The sequence below is a fragment of the Harmonia axyridis genome, chromosome 2 (assembly GCF_914767665.1).
Source record: "Harmonia axyridis chromosome 2, icHarAxyr1.1, whole genome shotgun sequence".
Classification (NCBI taxonomy): domain Eukaryota; kingdom Metazoa; phylum Arthropoda; class Insecta; order Coleoptera; family Coccinellidae; genus Harmonia; species Harmonia axyridis.
This window is the reverse complement of record NC_059502.1, coordinates 49,534,443-49,552,017: the sequence shown is the minus strand read 5'-3', so window position 1 is coordinate 49,552,017 and position 17,575 is coordinate 49,534,443. Positions and strand designations below refer to the sequence as shown.

Here is a 17,575-nt window from a genome sequence, read left to right as displayed (position 1 = left end):
TATCATTTTCTCAAACCCCAATATGCAAATTTTCAGCTCAAAATTATGATTAGTTTTCCATAAACGTCTAATATGCTATCCCGGTGAATCACCCTGTATATTGAGACGATTCCCTGTCCAGAATTCGAAAAATGCAAACATTTTCACGAGAGTATAAAGCGATCGATTCGACGACGAGCACTCAAAAAGTATTCTGAAAGAATGCATGTGATCGGGGATTTCAACTTTAAGGGCGAAAATCCCCAAATCCGCCATAGTCTCGACAGAATAAACCAATTGTCACGTGGAAAGTCGATGAGTCTTAAGAGCAACCGTTCAGAAAAGGAAACAAAAGTTCAGAAGATATCGGCTGCTATTTTATTTCATTTTAACGGATTGGATTACGCCAACTTTACGAGGAAACCTCGTGAGTTTATAAGTTTAACGTTACAAGTAGGATTTACCTCGGAAGTTTTCTTCTGGGATTTAGATCCTGATTAAAATGATACTTTTTTACGTGTTTGAGTTATTTTATAGCACCGTATAGCGCTTTTTATTGAAATTATTTTAAACTAGAAAAATATGATAAAGCAAAAAAAGAGATTGTTGGGATGCCCTTGGTTCACTGTCAGTGGAGATGGCTTGGGTTTACAACATGGAAAAGGGGCGCCAACGTATTCTTCCCCAGCAATTCTAATCTTGAATCATTTTACTCCTACGTTTTAAGGCCAGAAAGAGGATTTTTGGTCAACAGAAAGCTTTCCAACTGTTTCGGATCACTTGGTAGTTTTTTCACATTAATATTCTCATTGGCTAATGACAACATTTCCCGTATATCTTGTTCCACTTCTTCACCTATTTCATGTCGTTTTATCCAGTGAAGATTCTTCTTTCTGTCGGTTTCCCTTATTTCATAATTATGGATCTTCAATTGCAAAATATATTTTCAATCATGCAACTGTCATGGTTTTAATTTGCTCAATGTTATCGTTCGGGACGGTGGATATTGTGCCCACCCCTAGAATATTTTCTGACCGCCTAAATTGTCAGTAAGCCATCTTGTGTCTTATAGATTTTGATTGTTGCGTAGGAGGCAGATGCTTAGAAAATAGGAACGATATTTATTATCAGGGATTTAATTCCCAATTTATTAAATTGCTGAGACGGATGAGTGGAAAGTTTTCAAGTTGAAATTTGGACAGTGCTGTGGAATAATTTTCCTAATTGCATTTGGGGATTATTTGGCAGCGATACTTATCCCATGGCTTTCTGATTTTTTTTTCTGACCTGTCTTATATTCTTTCGCATTTTCAGCGTGTTGGATGGTTATTGTAAAGAATTTTGTAATATTTTGTAGAATGTTCGAGTTCGAGAAATTAGAGAACATGAATGTTGGTTGTCAATATGTATGATACTGCTGAAGAAAATATGGATAGTACTATTGCAGCGAGTTGAGTTTTGCTCCGTAGTTAATGAACGAGTATTAGTGGAAATGTATTTTTAGTGTTCGAGTCCAGGAACTAAGATTATAATTCATGATCCCCGAGTGTTTTAGGAGTAACTGCATACATAGGAAGACAACCAGTTGAATTAGTTAAGGAAAAGTGAAAATACTTTTTTTGGTACGAACATCAGATCTGACCAGATTATTCAGTAGTTATACATTCTCATCTTTTAATATTTATTTCACTATTGACAGAGGTTATCACGTATCACAGTGATCCACACTGCTATAGTTTTTGTGATTCTGTAGAGCTCGTTAAATTCCACTGCATACATGGGCGCCCGCAGAAATTTTTCTCAGGGGGGGCAAAATGAAAATTATTGAAAAAGGATGAGGCGTCCATGTCATTGAAAACCGGAAAATTGTTGTGAATCCATTACTTTCCCTTTTTCCATGCCCTTTAATTGAGAAAAAATTGTGTGATTGTAATTCACCCTTAATTCTCCACGCTTGTATTATTTCAGGTTCCGATTTGCCTAGCCCACGCCCTGACGTAGTCGCTGTTCTTTCTTTAGAATCGGTGGCGCCCTATTCGATCTTTCCCGTCTAGCCAGCGGCGTCTGAGGGTTAGGTGGAAAAGGACGGTGATTTAACGTTATACTTTTTTATAAGCTATTTTTGATAAAAATTATGCTTGGCTTGGACAATATCATTAAAATTAATTTATACCGAAAGTATTAAGTCTATTTTTCCGAAGGTCATTAGAGTATTTATTCATGTGTAAAAATGAGAACATAATGTTCGAATTCTTCAAAAAAACTCCGGGCTCACAAGCTCTAGTCTACTCAAACGGTTTTTTACATCTAAAGTTTTGCCCAAAACTGCTTTAAGAGATTTTAAAGTAATGAATAATATTCATAAATTCCAATTCCCTCAAAAAATTTCCAATATATCAATGTCGTTCAAGTTGAGGACATGGTGATATCAATTAACTCCACTGAAAATGTTGTAATACGCAACAAACATAAAACTTGTATGGCAGTTTCGAGACGCATCCCATACTATAAATTTTAGAATCATTGCGAGTAAAGTTTTTTTCTTCATCTTCAACAACCTGTATCTCGAAATTGAAGAGTGTTAGTAGGTTTCCATATTTGCAGGGAATTGATCTCATTCTCATTAGTATTATTTATCAGTTTGTGATACCCACTCTGGGACTCCCTGCTTACTTTATATGAAAAAATAATTTTATTTCAACGAATTCTATCGATACCTAGGAAATCTTGTGTGTGCAAAGTTCTACTATGGTTTATGATGAGGTTGTTATAAACAAAAAATTATTGAAATTTTCAAAAAACTTGATCTCTAGTTAGTAATATTGACTGAAGGAAAAAATCACTCGTTTAATATTAATTTCAATGAAAGTAAGCATACATACTAAATAATGTAAACATTCATTCAGTTCCTATATTTTATCTGAAGCAAATTTCTTAAAGTTTGGGTGTCAGTTTTTCGAAAGTATCACGTTTTCAACTCGAAAATATACTGCTCCACAAGAGTTAGGGATATCGTATTTAATCGTTTCGAAAAGTATGTAATCTTCTCGTCAATCTGGTCGCCTTTTTTCTGAAGTTTGGTTCTTTGCATATGCTACATGAATGTTCTTATTTTGAAATGGAGTCAGTTTATCAACGGCTTCGATTTGAAACGAGTTTTCTGAAAATGCCAAAACGTAAATTAACAAACGCTGAGGCTAATAGGGCTAGCGGAATGCTACAGGGTGCCCTAACTCAGTTTGTTGTGGCGGAAAGACTCCAAGTCAGCCAAAGTGTGATATCTCGACTTTGGAATAGGTTCAGGGAGACAGGTTCCGTGTTGGAAAGACCAAGGCTTGGTGGGCGACGAAAAACAACACCTGCTCAGGACCGTTTCATCACCGTTTCGGCGAGAAGAAACCCTACATCTACGTGTAGAATGCTACGGAATACTCTTCAAATGCAGATGGGTCCCAGTTTCCATCGAAACCATCAGACGACGTTTGAGAGAGGTGAATCTAGGTTCTAGACATCCATTCAGAGGAGTTCCATTAACACGTGACCATAAGCGTCAAAGACTGGAATGGGCAAGGCAACATATCAATTGGAACGATCATTGGCGTAGTGTCCTTTTTACTGATGAATCCAGATATGGACGATTTTCTGATTCTCGAAGAATAAGGGTATGGACAATCCCACGCATACCCCGTAATCGTCGCTATGTCCAAGAAGTCCATCCATTCCGAGGGGGTAGTATTAAGGTATGGGCCGGGATATGTTTCAACGTGCGCACAGATCTACATATTTGTCCTGGGAATATGACCGCCTCACACTATGGGGAGCATGTCATTGACAATTTTGTGCCAAATTTTCACGCTAAAAATAGACGATAACGCTAAATCGCACCGTGCAGCCATAGTTGAGAATGCGCGCGTGGAGCTTGGTATTCCACATTTACCAATACCTCCGCACTCACCAGATTTGCATTTCATAGAACATGCATGGGATATGCTCCAAAGAAGATTAGATAATCATCAACCTACCCAAGAATCCTTAAATGATCTGAGAGAGCTTCTGCCCCTTTTATGGAACCAAATTCCTCAAGAAATGTTCAACAACCTCGTGTGTAGTATGCAAAGAAGATTTCAAGTTGTTATTGATGCCCGTTGAAGCCATACATTGTATTGATAGTCTTAAAATGCTCGAATTCTCTGAGAATAAAATTTCGTTATTTTACTCGATTTTTCTTAATCACCCTGTATACGCTGCAAATTAATTTTATTTCCTGCAACTTGAAATCATATAATTATGAATTTTCATCACAAAAATCTCATTTAAACTATATATTTTTGCAATTTAAGTCAATATCCCTAACTCATGTGGAGCAGTTTATTAGTTTCAGACTCAGATTAAATGTACGGTATGGAACGGAGACTGCATAATTATTCCATTAGGAGGAAGATGAATGCCGCTACATAGAAGTATCATCAAAATCTGTTTCTCTCCAGTGAAACAACTGCCGGAATTTACGGGTTGACTGAGGACTCTCTCGGGGATGTGAGACGATTTCAAAGTAACTGAAGAGGAATTATTTGGGTCGAGTAGTCTTTTCGCCATTTCTTTTAGCCAATACGTGAATATATTTTGTAACGACTTCATTTTCTGCAATGAGTAAAGTCAATAGTTGACAGAACGTGACTTGCTCATAGTCTTCTTTTATTAATCGATAAGGTTCAATGGAACATAATTATAGAGTATTAAAATTGATTGAATGATTGAAAGAAACCTCAGACAATGAAGACGAGATAAAGGATGAACTGAACCGTCTCATTTCCAGTGGTCACCATTTGAATTTGAATGGAATTTGCCAAAGAAAATTTGAAATTTATGATCAGATGCTCATTTGATTATCGATTTGGGTCCAAATCAAACGAAAGGAAAAATTTCAGTGGTAAATGTTGATTGGTATACCTATTTCACAGAGGAGTAAGATTGAAGATCCAAGGCAACCTGTTGAAATTGCTAAACAATTTCAGTCTGTTAGCCTACGTGTTCCACAGATGTAAGTTTGTAAAATAAATATACAAGTTTCAAGTTTGTGAATACTGCAGATTTTTCAGCTATCAGACACTAATTAGGACAAATTGTATTGGAAATTCCAAAAATTCTACAATGTACATTTTTTTTAAGTTGATTTAGTTATTTGATAACCATTTACTGAATTTGTACAGTTTTAGCTGATTTATTCTTCTTTTTTTTCTAATTTTTTTTTCAATTTTTTTTATTTGGAATAATTTTTCCCCTCAAAAAAGTATATATCACATAGTGGAAGTCTTGGCACAATGATTATAAATATCATAATTTTGATATTTTCGTATATAACGTTTTTACGTTTTTTAAATTCAGCCCCCTGCAATTTTATTCCTTCAAATTTCATCTTTGGTTTATTTAATAATAATAATAATAATAATAATAATAATAATAAAGGCCTTTGAAGTATGTTCGTAGGCATTCAATTTGACCATTGGCAAGTTCCATGATGTCTAGCAGACCTCTGCCTCCTTTATTCCTCGGCAGTGTCGTCCTCTCAATGCTACTTTTCGGATGGTGCTTGTGTGCTTTCGTCATCAAGGTTCTCATTTTGCGTTGCAGGTTTTCCATATCTGTTTTGCTCCATGGAATGATACCGAAAGAGTATGTGAGAATTGAACATGCATATGTGTTGATGGCTCTCGTCATGTTCTTGCTGTTGAGGTTTGTTTTTAAAATTTTGTGAATATAAAGGCCTTTATTTATAGAAATTATGATACAAAAAATGCAACAGATTTGAGGGCGAGATTTAGTATATATAATATAAAACCTACTAAAAGTCCCGAGACCTCACGTCTATTCTTCCACCTAACCCTCTGTAATTGAACTAGAAACGTAGAAACAAGATAAAAAAAAAAGAAAAATATGTTCGAACATAAGCCACTAACTTAAATCGAATGAGCTCACCAATGCAGCAAAACACGCAAATCTTTGTAGAATATTCACTGGATACAGCCATAGCACAACAAAAAAAAACAAAAATTAATAAATTTTCAAGATGTTGAGTTCAAAGGAAAATAATATATCACTTAGATGGAATAATTAAATTGATTTACTATAAATTCAATTGGTCATTACGGAAGTTGTTCAATATGTGTAGTTTGAATTTATCTGAAGTTATGCCCTTGTATTCAAATCCCAACCCATTCATAAGATATGGAACTTGATAAGAAAACGATCTAGTATGTAGCGCGGTTAAGTGTTTGGGAATAGAAATCGTGTCCTTTGAACGAATATTAACATGGTGCATTTCAGAACGAAACCTGATTTTATTAGCAAGCAACAAAGGTGAATTACGTCTGATTATATTGAAAAATAACGTGAGAGAGTGTAACTGCCTTCTATGTTCCATATTCAGCCAATCAGTGCATCTGAGACTGTATATTACCGGTTCATACCTTCTGATCCCATGAATGAACCTCAAACATGAATTCTGTAAACCCTGGATTCGCTTCTCATCCACAACAGTCAAGCAGGGACCATAAACTAAATCACAAAAGTTCAGATGAGAAAGAACCAGCGAGTCACAGAGAATTTTCTTATTATTACTGTTCAAGTATTTCCGACACTTGTGCTTCACTCAAGCACATCGAAATGTGCTTAGAAAATCTTAAATCTGTGTCCATAGTTACGCCTAGGTTTCTTATATTTTCCTGAAAGTCAATCGTCTCTCCCCCCAACACTATGGTACCACCGAAATCCCGCAAAAACGCTCTTCTATCATTCTTACCACCGAATAGAAGACATGTTGACTTACTGATGTTCAACTTCAAACAATGTTTTTGAGAAATTTCATGTATTCTACACGAGTCGATGTTCAGACTTATAGCTTGCTCAGCCTCATCGGGTTTGAAAGAAAATTTCAGCTGGCTATCATCTGCATAAAAATACAGTTAATTTCAGTTAACTTAGCGTTCAACATTAGTCTACTCCAATAAATTTATTCTGCTCACCGAGGAAATCTGAGCATCCGACGGGTAGAAGTAAAATTGTTGATTACAAAACAGTCTTGTCGTTAAAAGTGCTCATTTTGTAACCATATAATGTCCAACAATTAATTTTCGTGTCGATAAGACCAAGGAAGCAACAGTAAAACAAATTGAAGTAGCTCATCCTATCTTTAGTAGAAAAAAAAGATTTGATTAGACGGAAGGAATCGAAACCAGGGTAAGCAATCTTCGTCGAACCTGTTAAATTTATATATCCTATGGCTGAGCAGAAGTACTAGCAAGCAATCATCAGAAAATGTATCAATGGATCCAAGTTATTCCCTAGTGATGTCATGTGCCAAATAAGATTATACTGTTTCATTTTAATATTAATTTGACAACAATTTCACTATCATATGAAACTTATGTTCTTTTACTTTTTACATTATTTGAATTTTATAATAACGAGTATTAGTAGGTTAGAATTCGATAACATAAAAGTAGAGTTATTATTCATGAGAAATTATAATTTGTTGATTAACTAGGTACTGAAGGTGAGGAATTTAATGAAAATATTTTATCCTATAACCCATTCAAAATAAGTCTAACTACAAGCTCAGATATACAACTTTGTTAAAAATGGATATTAACTCCAAAATCGAAGCGATCAGATTCGAATTTAAAATATCAGCAAAAGTTCAACAACTGACTGAAAAAGCTAGTGTCAATGAACGGGGTTCTTTAATTTTGGTGTGCATCATGCTGCATTCAAACTTAAATTATAAATATTCAAAATTCTTGCACTCACCGTTTACTGGGAAGAGGTGGTTTTATTCCGTGGGATTCCATTTCTTTCTCTAATTGCTTACATCTCAAGATAGCAATGTCCAACTCCCTCTTCACCTTCCAAAGATGCGTATCGCAAATTGGATCCTTACATCTATGGTTCTTCAGGATGTCTTGCGCCTCATAAACGGCGCCTCGAAAGGTGAGGCTTTTACCCATTGAACGGCTGATCAGAGCACAGCAGCCCCCGCGATCCTTCTTAGCTAGGTGCTTTCTTACATACTTAAAATAAAGATACTCAAGCAATAATAAAATGGCCGCTAGGAGTATACCAGCCATAAGTAGGAGGAAAGCTGATAAGAATTGTTCTAAGGCCAATGGATCGGAACTTTTGTGTTCTTGTTTACCCGGTCTACATACCCCCGTCATCCAATACCGTCTCAATCTTTCCAGATCTCCATTTTCTCTATAATCGAGGAGCTTCTTATTGAACATTTTGATGTACTTAGAGTTACGAGGGAATGCAAGGCCATATCCTGTCATTGCGTACCATGAACCCACGGTGAGCAAACGGCAGTCTTCGTCTTGCGATGTCAGATACTCCAGAACAGTGCCGTCGTAGATGAACGCGTCCAGATCCCCACTGAGTACATCAGTAACACCCTCGGAAACTGTTGACTTGTTGAACTGCCTCATGTAGTTGTGCATATCCCTGTAATATTTGGCTATGGTGGAATCTGTGTGCGACCACGGAATGGTACCGAATTTGATCAGTGGCTTGTTTGAGTAGGGTCGAGAAAGTCTGTGGTCGTCAAGTCCTGAAAAATCAAGATTGACATTTAGGGGGACTCGTCTATCTGTTCACTTCAAGGTTTATCGAAAGCTATCAGAATTATTATCAGTTATAATATCAGAAGAGCATAGACAATATTCGATTTTTCACCGATTCACGAGACGTAGTTTGCAAAACATCTCGGGATGACCATATACAGGGTCCTGCAATAGTGCGTTAGGTTTCCATTGCTTTCAAACCAGAAGTTTTAGAAATTCAGTTAAAAAGCATTCCCTTTGTACTTTCAATTCTGCATCTCCGGAAATTATTTTCTAATATACAGGGTGTTCCCAAATAAAATTAAATGTCATTTTTCGTGTTTGCTGGACACAGGAGTGGAAATAATCCCAAGGCTACTTCCGAGAAAATGTAAGGTTTTAAACTTTGTACATCATCATGGAAAAAAAATAGAGGGTGTTACATTTGTAAAAACCGAGAAAAAACAATTTGTAAGAGAGGTTGATCATTTAGGGACGATGACTAGGCAAATCCTTAAGTTAATAGAAATTCCGATCAAATTCATGTTTCGCTTCTGGAAATCGGTAAAGGGATTTTACCGGAATACTGTTTCGTCGAAATTTTGCAGTTTTTTCTGTATAAGATCCGTACCGTTGGAAAAATATCCCTAATATTTCGCATCATGATAGAGGTATTGAAGAGCATTGAAAATATGCAAAAATATAAGGGGTGTTCCATCAAAAAGATCACCCATTTGTTGAATAATTTTATTTGGGAACACCCTGTATATCAGAAAATAATTTCCTGAGATGAGGCATTGAAAGTGAAAAGGGAATGCTTTTCAACTAAATTCCTAAAATGTCTGGTTTGGCAGCTATGGAAGCCTAACGCACTATTGCAGGACCCTGTATGGTCCCATGAAATAGTCTTGTCAAACAACATTAAGTCATTTAATTTTTCCTGTGAAAAAAAATCGAAAAATCACAATGCGAAGTAATATTTTTCCAACAAAAAGCATTCGTACAGGTGCAAAAATCTCGTCTTTGTATCTTTGAAAACAAGTTATTATATAATTAGTTGTTTTCGAAGATATTCTAATCTTTCATGACAATAGCTGTCAAGTTACTCTCGAAAAAACTAGAACTCCAAAAAACAGTTGACAGGTTCTGTCATAGAGCTTTTCCATTTTAATTTTTAAATTTCACAGTTTTTATTTATTACATTCAAAAAAATTTAAAAACCATTTTTAATAGAAAATTGAGCGCTTGTGATTGTGATATTGAAACGATTTAAATTGTAATTATTATACCTTCTAAATGTAACAAATGTAAACATTAATAGTGAATGTACTGATATAGAGTGAATAAATAAAATAAATACCGATTACGTCGATGCAAAGAAGGCAATTAATGTACCTTTCTGTAGTTTGAAATAGAACAAAACAAGTTTCTTTTTTAATTTTTCAGTTTTTCTTTATTTTCTGGAATACACTGTTATTTGAAAAGTGGAAACAATTGAATTCCTAATCTGGTAGGAAATACCAGCAAAAAAAAAGAAAGGTCATGAATTCCGACGTACGGAAGGAAGGTTAGGTATTGATGGTGTTTCTAGTGGTCTAGAGGAAGAACTCATTGAAATTTTTCCAAATTTGTCTGCAACACTCTGTTACTAAAACTTATAAGCTGGATTTGACATCGGAAGAAATCATCATTTAATAAGATTTTAATCATACTTTTCCACCAACTACCAGTCACTCGATTAATAGATAATTGAGTTCCAAGAGTTCATTCGCACAAGTTTCAATGCTCTCCTGTTTTCTTGGAATTAGAGGGAAAGTAAATGGCTTTGCACACATCGGTGTCGCCAACACTAAGCGGATAGGGTCATTCCCGCCTACCCTTTTCTTGCTCAGAATACTGGTTAACACTTCCAATCCCTTAGGGTACGAGTGTGCTAGGATAGCAAAACCCAAGGGCAACAAATCATGAGTGGGATCTGAACTCACCCGTGAGTGCCATTTACCGGCAATCGTAAACATCTTGGTCATTTCCAGTAAAATCCTCGGGAAACCTTCAGATTGATGCGAATTGAAATTTTATTCAACACGGAATGGATGTCGTTGCATCAGATAGACTTATAAATTCTCGTTCGAATTTCCCTGAGAAGATTTAGAATATACCACATTTGAAGTGAATTCTATAAATACAAATACAGTGGACTCTCGTTAACTCGAAATCCTCGATAAGTCGAATTATTTTCAATCCCCTTGGAAAAACCTGTCTAAGCCGAAAAAATTTCCATGCATAACTCGAAACGATTTCACGGATATATTTCATCATTTTTACCTCTATAAGTCGAAGATGCACTAAATTTTCACCTAAAACTCGAAGTTAATTCCAAACCCCGCTGCACACGTCGAAAAGTGACGATGAATCGAGCGTATTTAATAATGCAATAATAGCATCGTGATGTTTTATAGAATAAATTTTTTTTTTAATTTTATTTGTTACTTAGTTATGTGAAGGTTGTTGGAAATACTTTTTTTTGTGAAATGTTTTTTATCCCAACTTTCCTAAGCCTCTGAGAGACCTCTCGGTAAATTAGAATTTTCAAGAAAAACTTATAGAGTTTTCACTCTCAATTTCTGAAACAAGCTTAAAAAATTTGTAAAAAATGTTCCAGCGCAATGATTGCAATAATTTGTCAGGATGACAAAAATGTTACCAAAACAGAAACGAACACTATGAATTTATTAACTCTTGTGACGTTTTAGAGTCTAAATTAGACTCCTTCATTAGATGAACTCTTAAAATATTCAGAATTTGTCAATTGGCTTTTGTCAATGCAAAGACACGTTAATCTATTTCTTCGTAAAATTTTTTATTGTCCATTCATTTTTCAGTAAATTCATCAAATATATACGATCAACTCTTATTAAAGGGAATAAATATCACTATTCTTTACCTCTATGACCCGAATTACTATTTGGTTTACCACTCGGTTTGCCTCTATATCTCATTACCTCATTTAATCATGAGGGATTCCAGGAAATTTTCTTGTTTTTTGCAACATCATTTGATTTCATTCAATTAATTCGCCTTCTGCAATATCAAAGTTGATTAGAGCATTTCTCCGCGTTGGAAAAACTCGTCATCTTTTGAAGCGATCCACGAATCGATCAAAATTTTAACTTCATAAGACCGGAATTACTGATCAGCCAGACCGTGTGCCATTGATCGAAAAAAGTGATAGTCCGAGGAGCAACGTCTGGAGAATACGACGGGTGGGGTAGGACTTCACAACATGGATTCGACATTGTCATGCTGTAAAATCACTTTATTATGTCTCTCGTTGTATTGCGACCTTTTGTCTTTCAATGCTCGGCTGAAACGCATTAATTGCGTTCGATAAACATTCGATGACATTGAAACATTAAAATAATCACCATGATAGTTTGTGTCTGTTTTAACAACCTATAATACAGTACGCCGAGCTGGTCCCACCAAATACTGAGCATGACCTTGGAACCGTGAATATTCGGTTTGGCCGTCGATATCCCCATGATTTTCTGCGCTCGTGATTATCGTAATGAAAGCATTTTTCATCTACAGTCATAATGAATGTCGCGATGGAGAATTCCCTTCCGTCTTTGCCTTGCAAGCACCTGTTCAAAGGCAAACAAACGCCGTTCTACATATCTCGGCTGAAAGTCATAAGGAATCCAATTTTCTTGGTTCTCAATCATTCCCATGACTTTCAGGCGTTTTAAAATGGCTTGTTACATCACTCCCAATGATCCTGCCAATTCTTATTGCGTTTGACACGAGTCTTGATCAAGTAATGCCTTCAATTTAGCATCTTCGAAAACCTTCTCTCTTCCACCGCCATGCTGGTCTTCGATGTCAAAATCACATTTCTTGAATCATTAAAACCACTCTTGGCATATTCTTGCACTGAAAGCTTCCTCGCCATAGATATTTGAGAGCACTAGATGAGCCTCAGTCGCAGATGTCCTCATCTTAAAGTTGAAAATCTAACCTACCGTAAATTACGAGAATGTGGCTCGTCAGCTTATATATTTAATCAAGAATAACTTTATGATTGCAGACACAAAGCGACTAATATTTCGATGGCGTTATGTTTACAAATACTGAAGCTTATTGTCTGACATCTACTATCTATTTATTTCGAACACAATACTTTCGTGTGTCTAAGAAATTTTCTCATTTCAAATTTAACGGGCAGATATACCCTATATAGCTAACGAAATTGTTCAAACCACTAAGCACAGAACTCGAGATTGCTATACAATAGAAGATAACCCTACGATAGTAGATTATGTTGATAAATTTATGAACCTACGATCTTCTGTTGAATTTGAAACGAAATTTATTTACTGCAAACTGAAACGATAACCTCGAACTCGTTCTTCCCTTAATACCCTTATCGAGGAAACTCGATTTATCTAAGAAAGAGGAGGGGGCTCATTTATTTGGTTGCAACAGGAACAGCAGAGTAAGTCCGACTGTCCGAAATCGAGTTTGAATCGATATGGAACTTCCTTTCGAAGGGATAAAAGCGATTCTTTATCGAATTTAGCGGGGAATTTTTCCTTTAAATTAATGAGGAAAACTTATTCTTCGGTCGACGTTGGTAGATTTTTAGCAAGTTTTTGAAAAAGATTGCATTTAATTCCTCGGAATAGTCCGACAGAGACGAATAAGTTCAAAACAAACCCTTGTATCGAAAAAAATACTGCAACAATGAAATTCGATGTGATAGTCACAAGTATTCTTTTGATAGCAAACCTCGAATATGAAAAATTTATCATATTTCCTTCTAAAATTCATATCCTATGAAGACTTAAGAAATATCTAGTTTTGGATTCACTGATGAATAATTCGAGGGGAAAATTAATTCAGAACTTCCAGCCGATCACCTTGCACCTCGCTTTGTCCACAATAAGTCGCGAAAGGAATAAGTATGTTAAAATCTTGAAATTTTCGTTCGATGGTTCCGGAGTTATGCACTGATTTTTCTTCTCAATAATTGAGCAATAATTAGCAAAATAGCCATCTGATCAACTACAATTCGGAACTCAGTTGCAAAATAGCCAAACCAATGTTCATTCAGAAGAGGCAAGGTATAATTGATAATTTTCTATTATATTTTCATGACTCAGATTTCACAGATTCAAATTTCAGTTATGTAATTTATATTCTAGACGGAGAAAATTACCAGTTTTCCTGATTCTGAACCACAAAATCTATTCCGAAGGACGGATTAATATTTTTCGAATTGGGTAATATTTCCAGGAGTTAAAATCATATTATTGATTACTCCCCTCAAAAAATTTCAACCAATCACATTAACGCATATGATACGAAGCACTCAGCAACCGACTTTCGAATATCAATGCAGCGTGAAAATATCCGGGTATTAGTACGAGTACTTTAGGTGAATATTTTTGTTTAATACCATCGAAAACATTCGGGTGGGTTGTCGAAAAGATTCAATTAATTTAAATTACAGTTAGTATTTGAACAATTGAAATTGAGTGATTTTTTTTCGGTAAATAGTAATTCCTTGACAACTTATCGAATATTTTCTCTCCTGCACTCCGTGCAGACAGGAAATTATTCGTAGGGAAGTACTACTGAATATTGAACTATTTCAGCAGTAACTTTTTGGTAGTAGATCAAATTTAAGCTTCAGACACTGTCATCTTCCCATAGAAATTGAAATGAGTTCGAAACTGGTCTGTTACTCAACGTGTGGCGCGAACTGTTGATGTACAAATATGGGTAGTAACAAAAGAGGAAGTATAAAACTTGTTTTACTTGTTATCAACAGACTAAGTTTGGCATGCCTGATCAAGTCAAAAAAGTACAAGGACAGCCATTGATACAATACAAAGGTTAGCCTGGAACTATGAGAACGTACAAAAACTAGGGCACTGGAGATTATTACAGATCTCACACTCCTTCATATTGTGATAGATAGTGTAGCCTATGAGGCCACTTTAAGACTATTCAGGAAGGGTACCGACATTTACGGAATCAGAGAGCCTGGTCCTTACTGACCAATTACAACCATCAGCAAACCTTCACAGTGACGAGATGATGAAAAAAAGTAGCATCAAGAAAACCTTCACTAAAATACTAAGTAGAAAAAAAGGTAGGCAAAGGGAGTCCACAATCCCAGTTCTCAAAAAAAATAACATTGAATGGTACACAAATGGTTCTAGAACCACGACGGAGACTGGTGCTAGAGTATTCGAGACTGGCACCGAATACTCATATTCGTAAGGCCGTCATCTAAATATCTTCCAGACAGAGATGCTTGTACTTGTAATAGAAAGTTCTGTAGCGATACATTATGATAGTCAGGCTGCATTCGACGCACTGAGATCACATATCATCGATTCAAATATGGTATTGGAATTCCGTAGAAATCTCAATAAAATAGGCAAGAATAACAAGGTCTTTGTAGTCTGGTTTCCCAGCCACTCGGGAATTAAAGGGAATGAAGAGGCCAAAATGCTCGCCATAAAAGAAGCCTTTAATTGGCCCGGAAACTTTCTGTGGTATAGGCAGAAGTACATACAAAAAAGAGTTTCAGAAGAAGAAAAAAACCGAAAGAGAAACTCTCTGGCGGAATCTTTCTGGGTTGAATGATTCCAAAAATTTCTTCGAAATTACCATTGCGAGATCCAAAAAGCATCTGGATCTTAGCAAGAATATACTACACCTCCTCACAAGGCATTGTCGCTTTAGGATACCTCATGAAAATGGGTCTAGCAGAAAATGATGATTGCAGATTCTGTGGGGAGGAAAGAAAACTCCGGATCCCCTGGTGAAGGGCTGCCCCGCCATCACCAACCAACGCAAAATCTGCTTCAGACAACAAAATCGTAGAAGTGAGGAATTAACCTTCCTGAAGCCATCCCAGATACTTGGGTTCATTAGAACTCTGGAACTGGAAGGCGAGCTGTATATCACGCGAGAGAATAGCTCCGACGTAGGGTACAATAGACCATTAGGTCACAGTGCAACGGAACCTCTTTAATTAAATCTTGAATCAATATATCAAAAGAGTCGGATATTCCTCCCTATTTGAACTTAAGCGTGATATTTGATATCAAAACTCTCCCTGAAATTTTAAGTATCTAGGTATCTTTTTCTATTCGTGAGTTATTTTATCAACAGCCGGACGAACGGACATATATGAATTTGACCACGAATTTGTCAAAGTGAGTCAAACCTCATTGCTTGAGAATATTTCGTCGCAAAATTCGAAAATTATATAGATATTGCGACGAAATGATGAAAAGATTCGTTCAGAAAACTACCGCTCAAAAACTGAAATAAGACTCACCTTATTATGAAATGACCAATTAACAAGAACTAACGAATTTTTATTTGTATAATTTTTGAAATCTTTCAAAATACCAATGAAATAAATTCAATGTCAAAATATTAATAATAACAATAAATCCATTTATTGTTAAGTCTCATATTCATATGGGACAACAAAATTCCTCAATTATCAGAGTTCCAATAACACGGACTCTGCTTAGGCCTCATATTATATTACAAAAATAAAATCAAGAGCAACCAATAACAGACTATTCTTATTAAATAACAAAAAAAATTAAATTTAAAAAATAACAAAAAAAAAATCGTGGAGATCATTAGTTTTGAAAATTTTGAAGGAAAAAAAAACAAATTGAACATTCTGATGAGAAAATATCACATCCACTTCAAAATTCACTTGGATTTGAGATAACTGACATGGAACTAAGGGATAAGGAATAAGGAGCCGAAAGAGATAACTGTTGAAAAATGTTCATTGATGTTCCAAGAGATTTCGCTCATACTTGTTTTTGAAAGATCGAACTGAACAAGTCATATCAAGATTGTTTAAAGCATTGATAATGTTTGCTATGTTATTAGAAAATTATCTCTCAAAAATTTCTTTTCTATGCTGTATGACGGTGAAAGCAGAGTTTGAGAATTTTTATCATGAATTAATTCTTTGTGGTTACGAAAACGGAAAAAAATATGATATTGACTAACAGGGTGATCCAATATTCACGAAAATAGAAAAAGTCTAAAACTTTCCTAGTCCGGACCTAAATTTTTCGATTTCAGAATTATTGAAGAAAGGCGATAGTAAAGGGTGACAAAACTTCAAAATTTGAAATTATTCGGTGGATTTATTGAAAAGTTATTGAACTAAAAAAATTTCACTCAAAAGGGAATGTTTATTGATCACCCTGTATGACCGTGCCAAGTAGAGATTTAGAAATTTCATAATGAATTAATTCTTTGTGGTTACGAAAACGAAAAAAAATCATGTTCACGTGTAGGGTGAATATGAATATTCTCGAAAATAGGAAGAGTCTGAAATTTTTCTAGTCTGGATCTGATTTACTCGAATTCAGAAATATTACAGAAAGGCGATAGTAAAGGGTGACCAAACTTCAAAATTTGAAATTATTCGGTCGATTAGTTAAAGAGTTATTCAACAGTGAAATTTCACTCATAAGATGAACATCACCCTGTATATCCCAAACGAAGGCACTCAGGCGATTGAAACCTCTTGATACGGGTCCTCCATGATGACCTTAATTCATGGTATTCCTTTGTCGCATTCTTCCGGGCACATCCTGTATATACGATTGAGACAGCTAGTGATGTCGAGCTGTTTGTTTGCTGGATGCACGGTAATGGAACTTCAGAAACAAATAGAAGAATTCAAAAACTCTAAATAGGAGGAAGTATACATTTTCTCGTTATTTCTTCTATTCTTATGGAATGAGTATGGATTTATTCCTTCCCCAAGATACACAGGGATATATCTGCCTTTCTACCATTTCAAACCATAATTGGCGATCATCCTTCAGATCTGCCAACCAGATTGAATATTTTCGAATAAATGATTGATATCCTATTTTCTATATCGGTAGGTTTACTCTTACAGAGGTATGTATGAAATTATTACGTACAGGGTGGGCAAA

At 35.6% G+C, this 17,575-nt stretch overlaps 1 protein-coding gene across 3 annotated transcripts in view; it reads right to left on the bottom strand.

Annotated features, from left to right (window-relative positions):
• The window catches only part of LOC123672044 (glutamate receptor ionotropic, NMDA 2B), a 353,672-nt gene that overhangs the window by 10,533 nt on the left and 325,564 nt on the right, over window positions 1-17,575 (bottom strand). For all 3 annotated transcript variants that reach the window (XM_045606000.1, XM_045606001.1, XM_045606002.1), the window contains exon 9: window positions 7,786-8,581. In XM_045606000.1, the coding sequence (XP_045461956.1) occupies window positions 7,786-8,581 (796 nt within the window). The remainder of the gene's footprint in view (window positions 1-7,785; window positions 8,582-17,575) is intronic.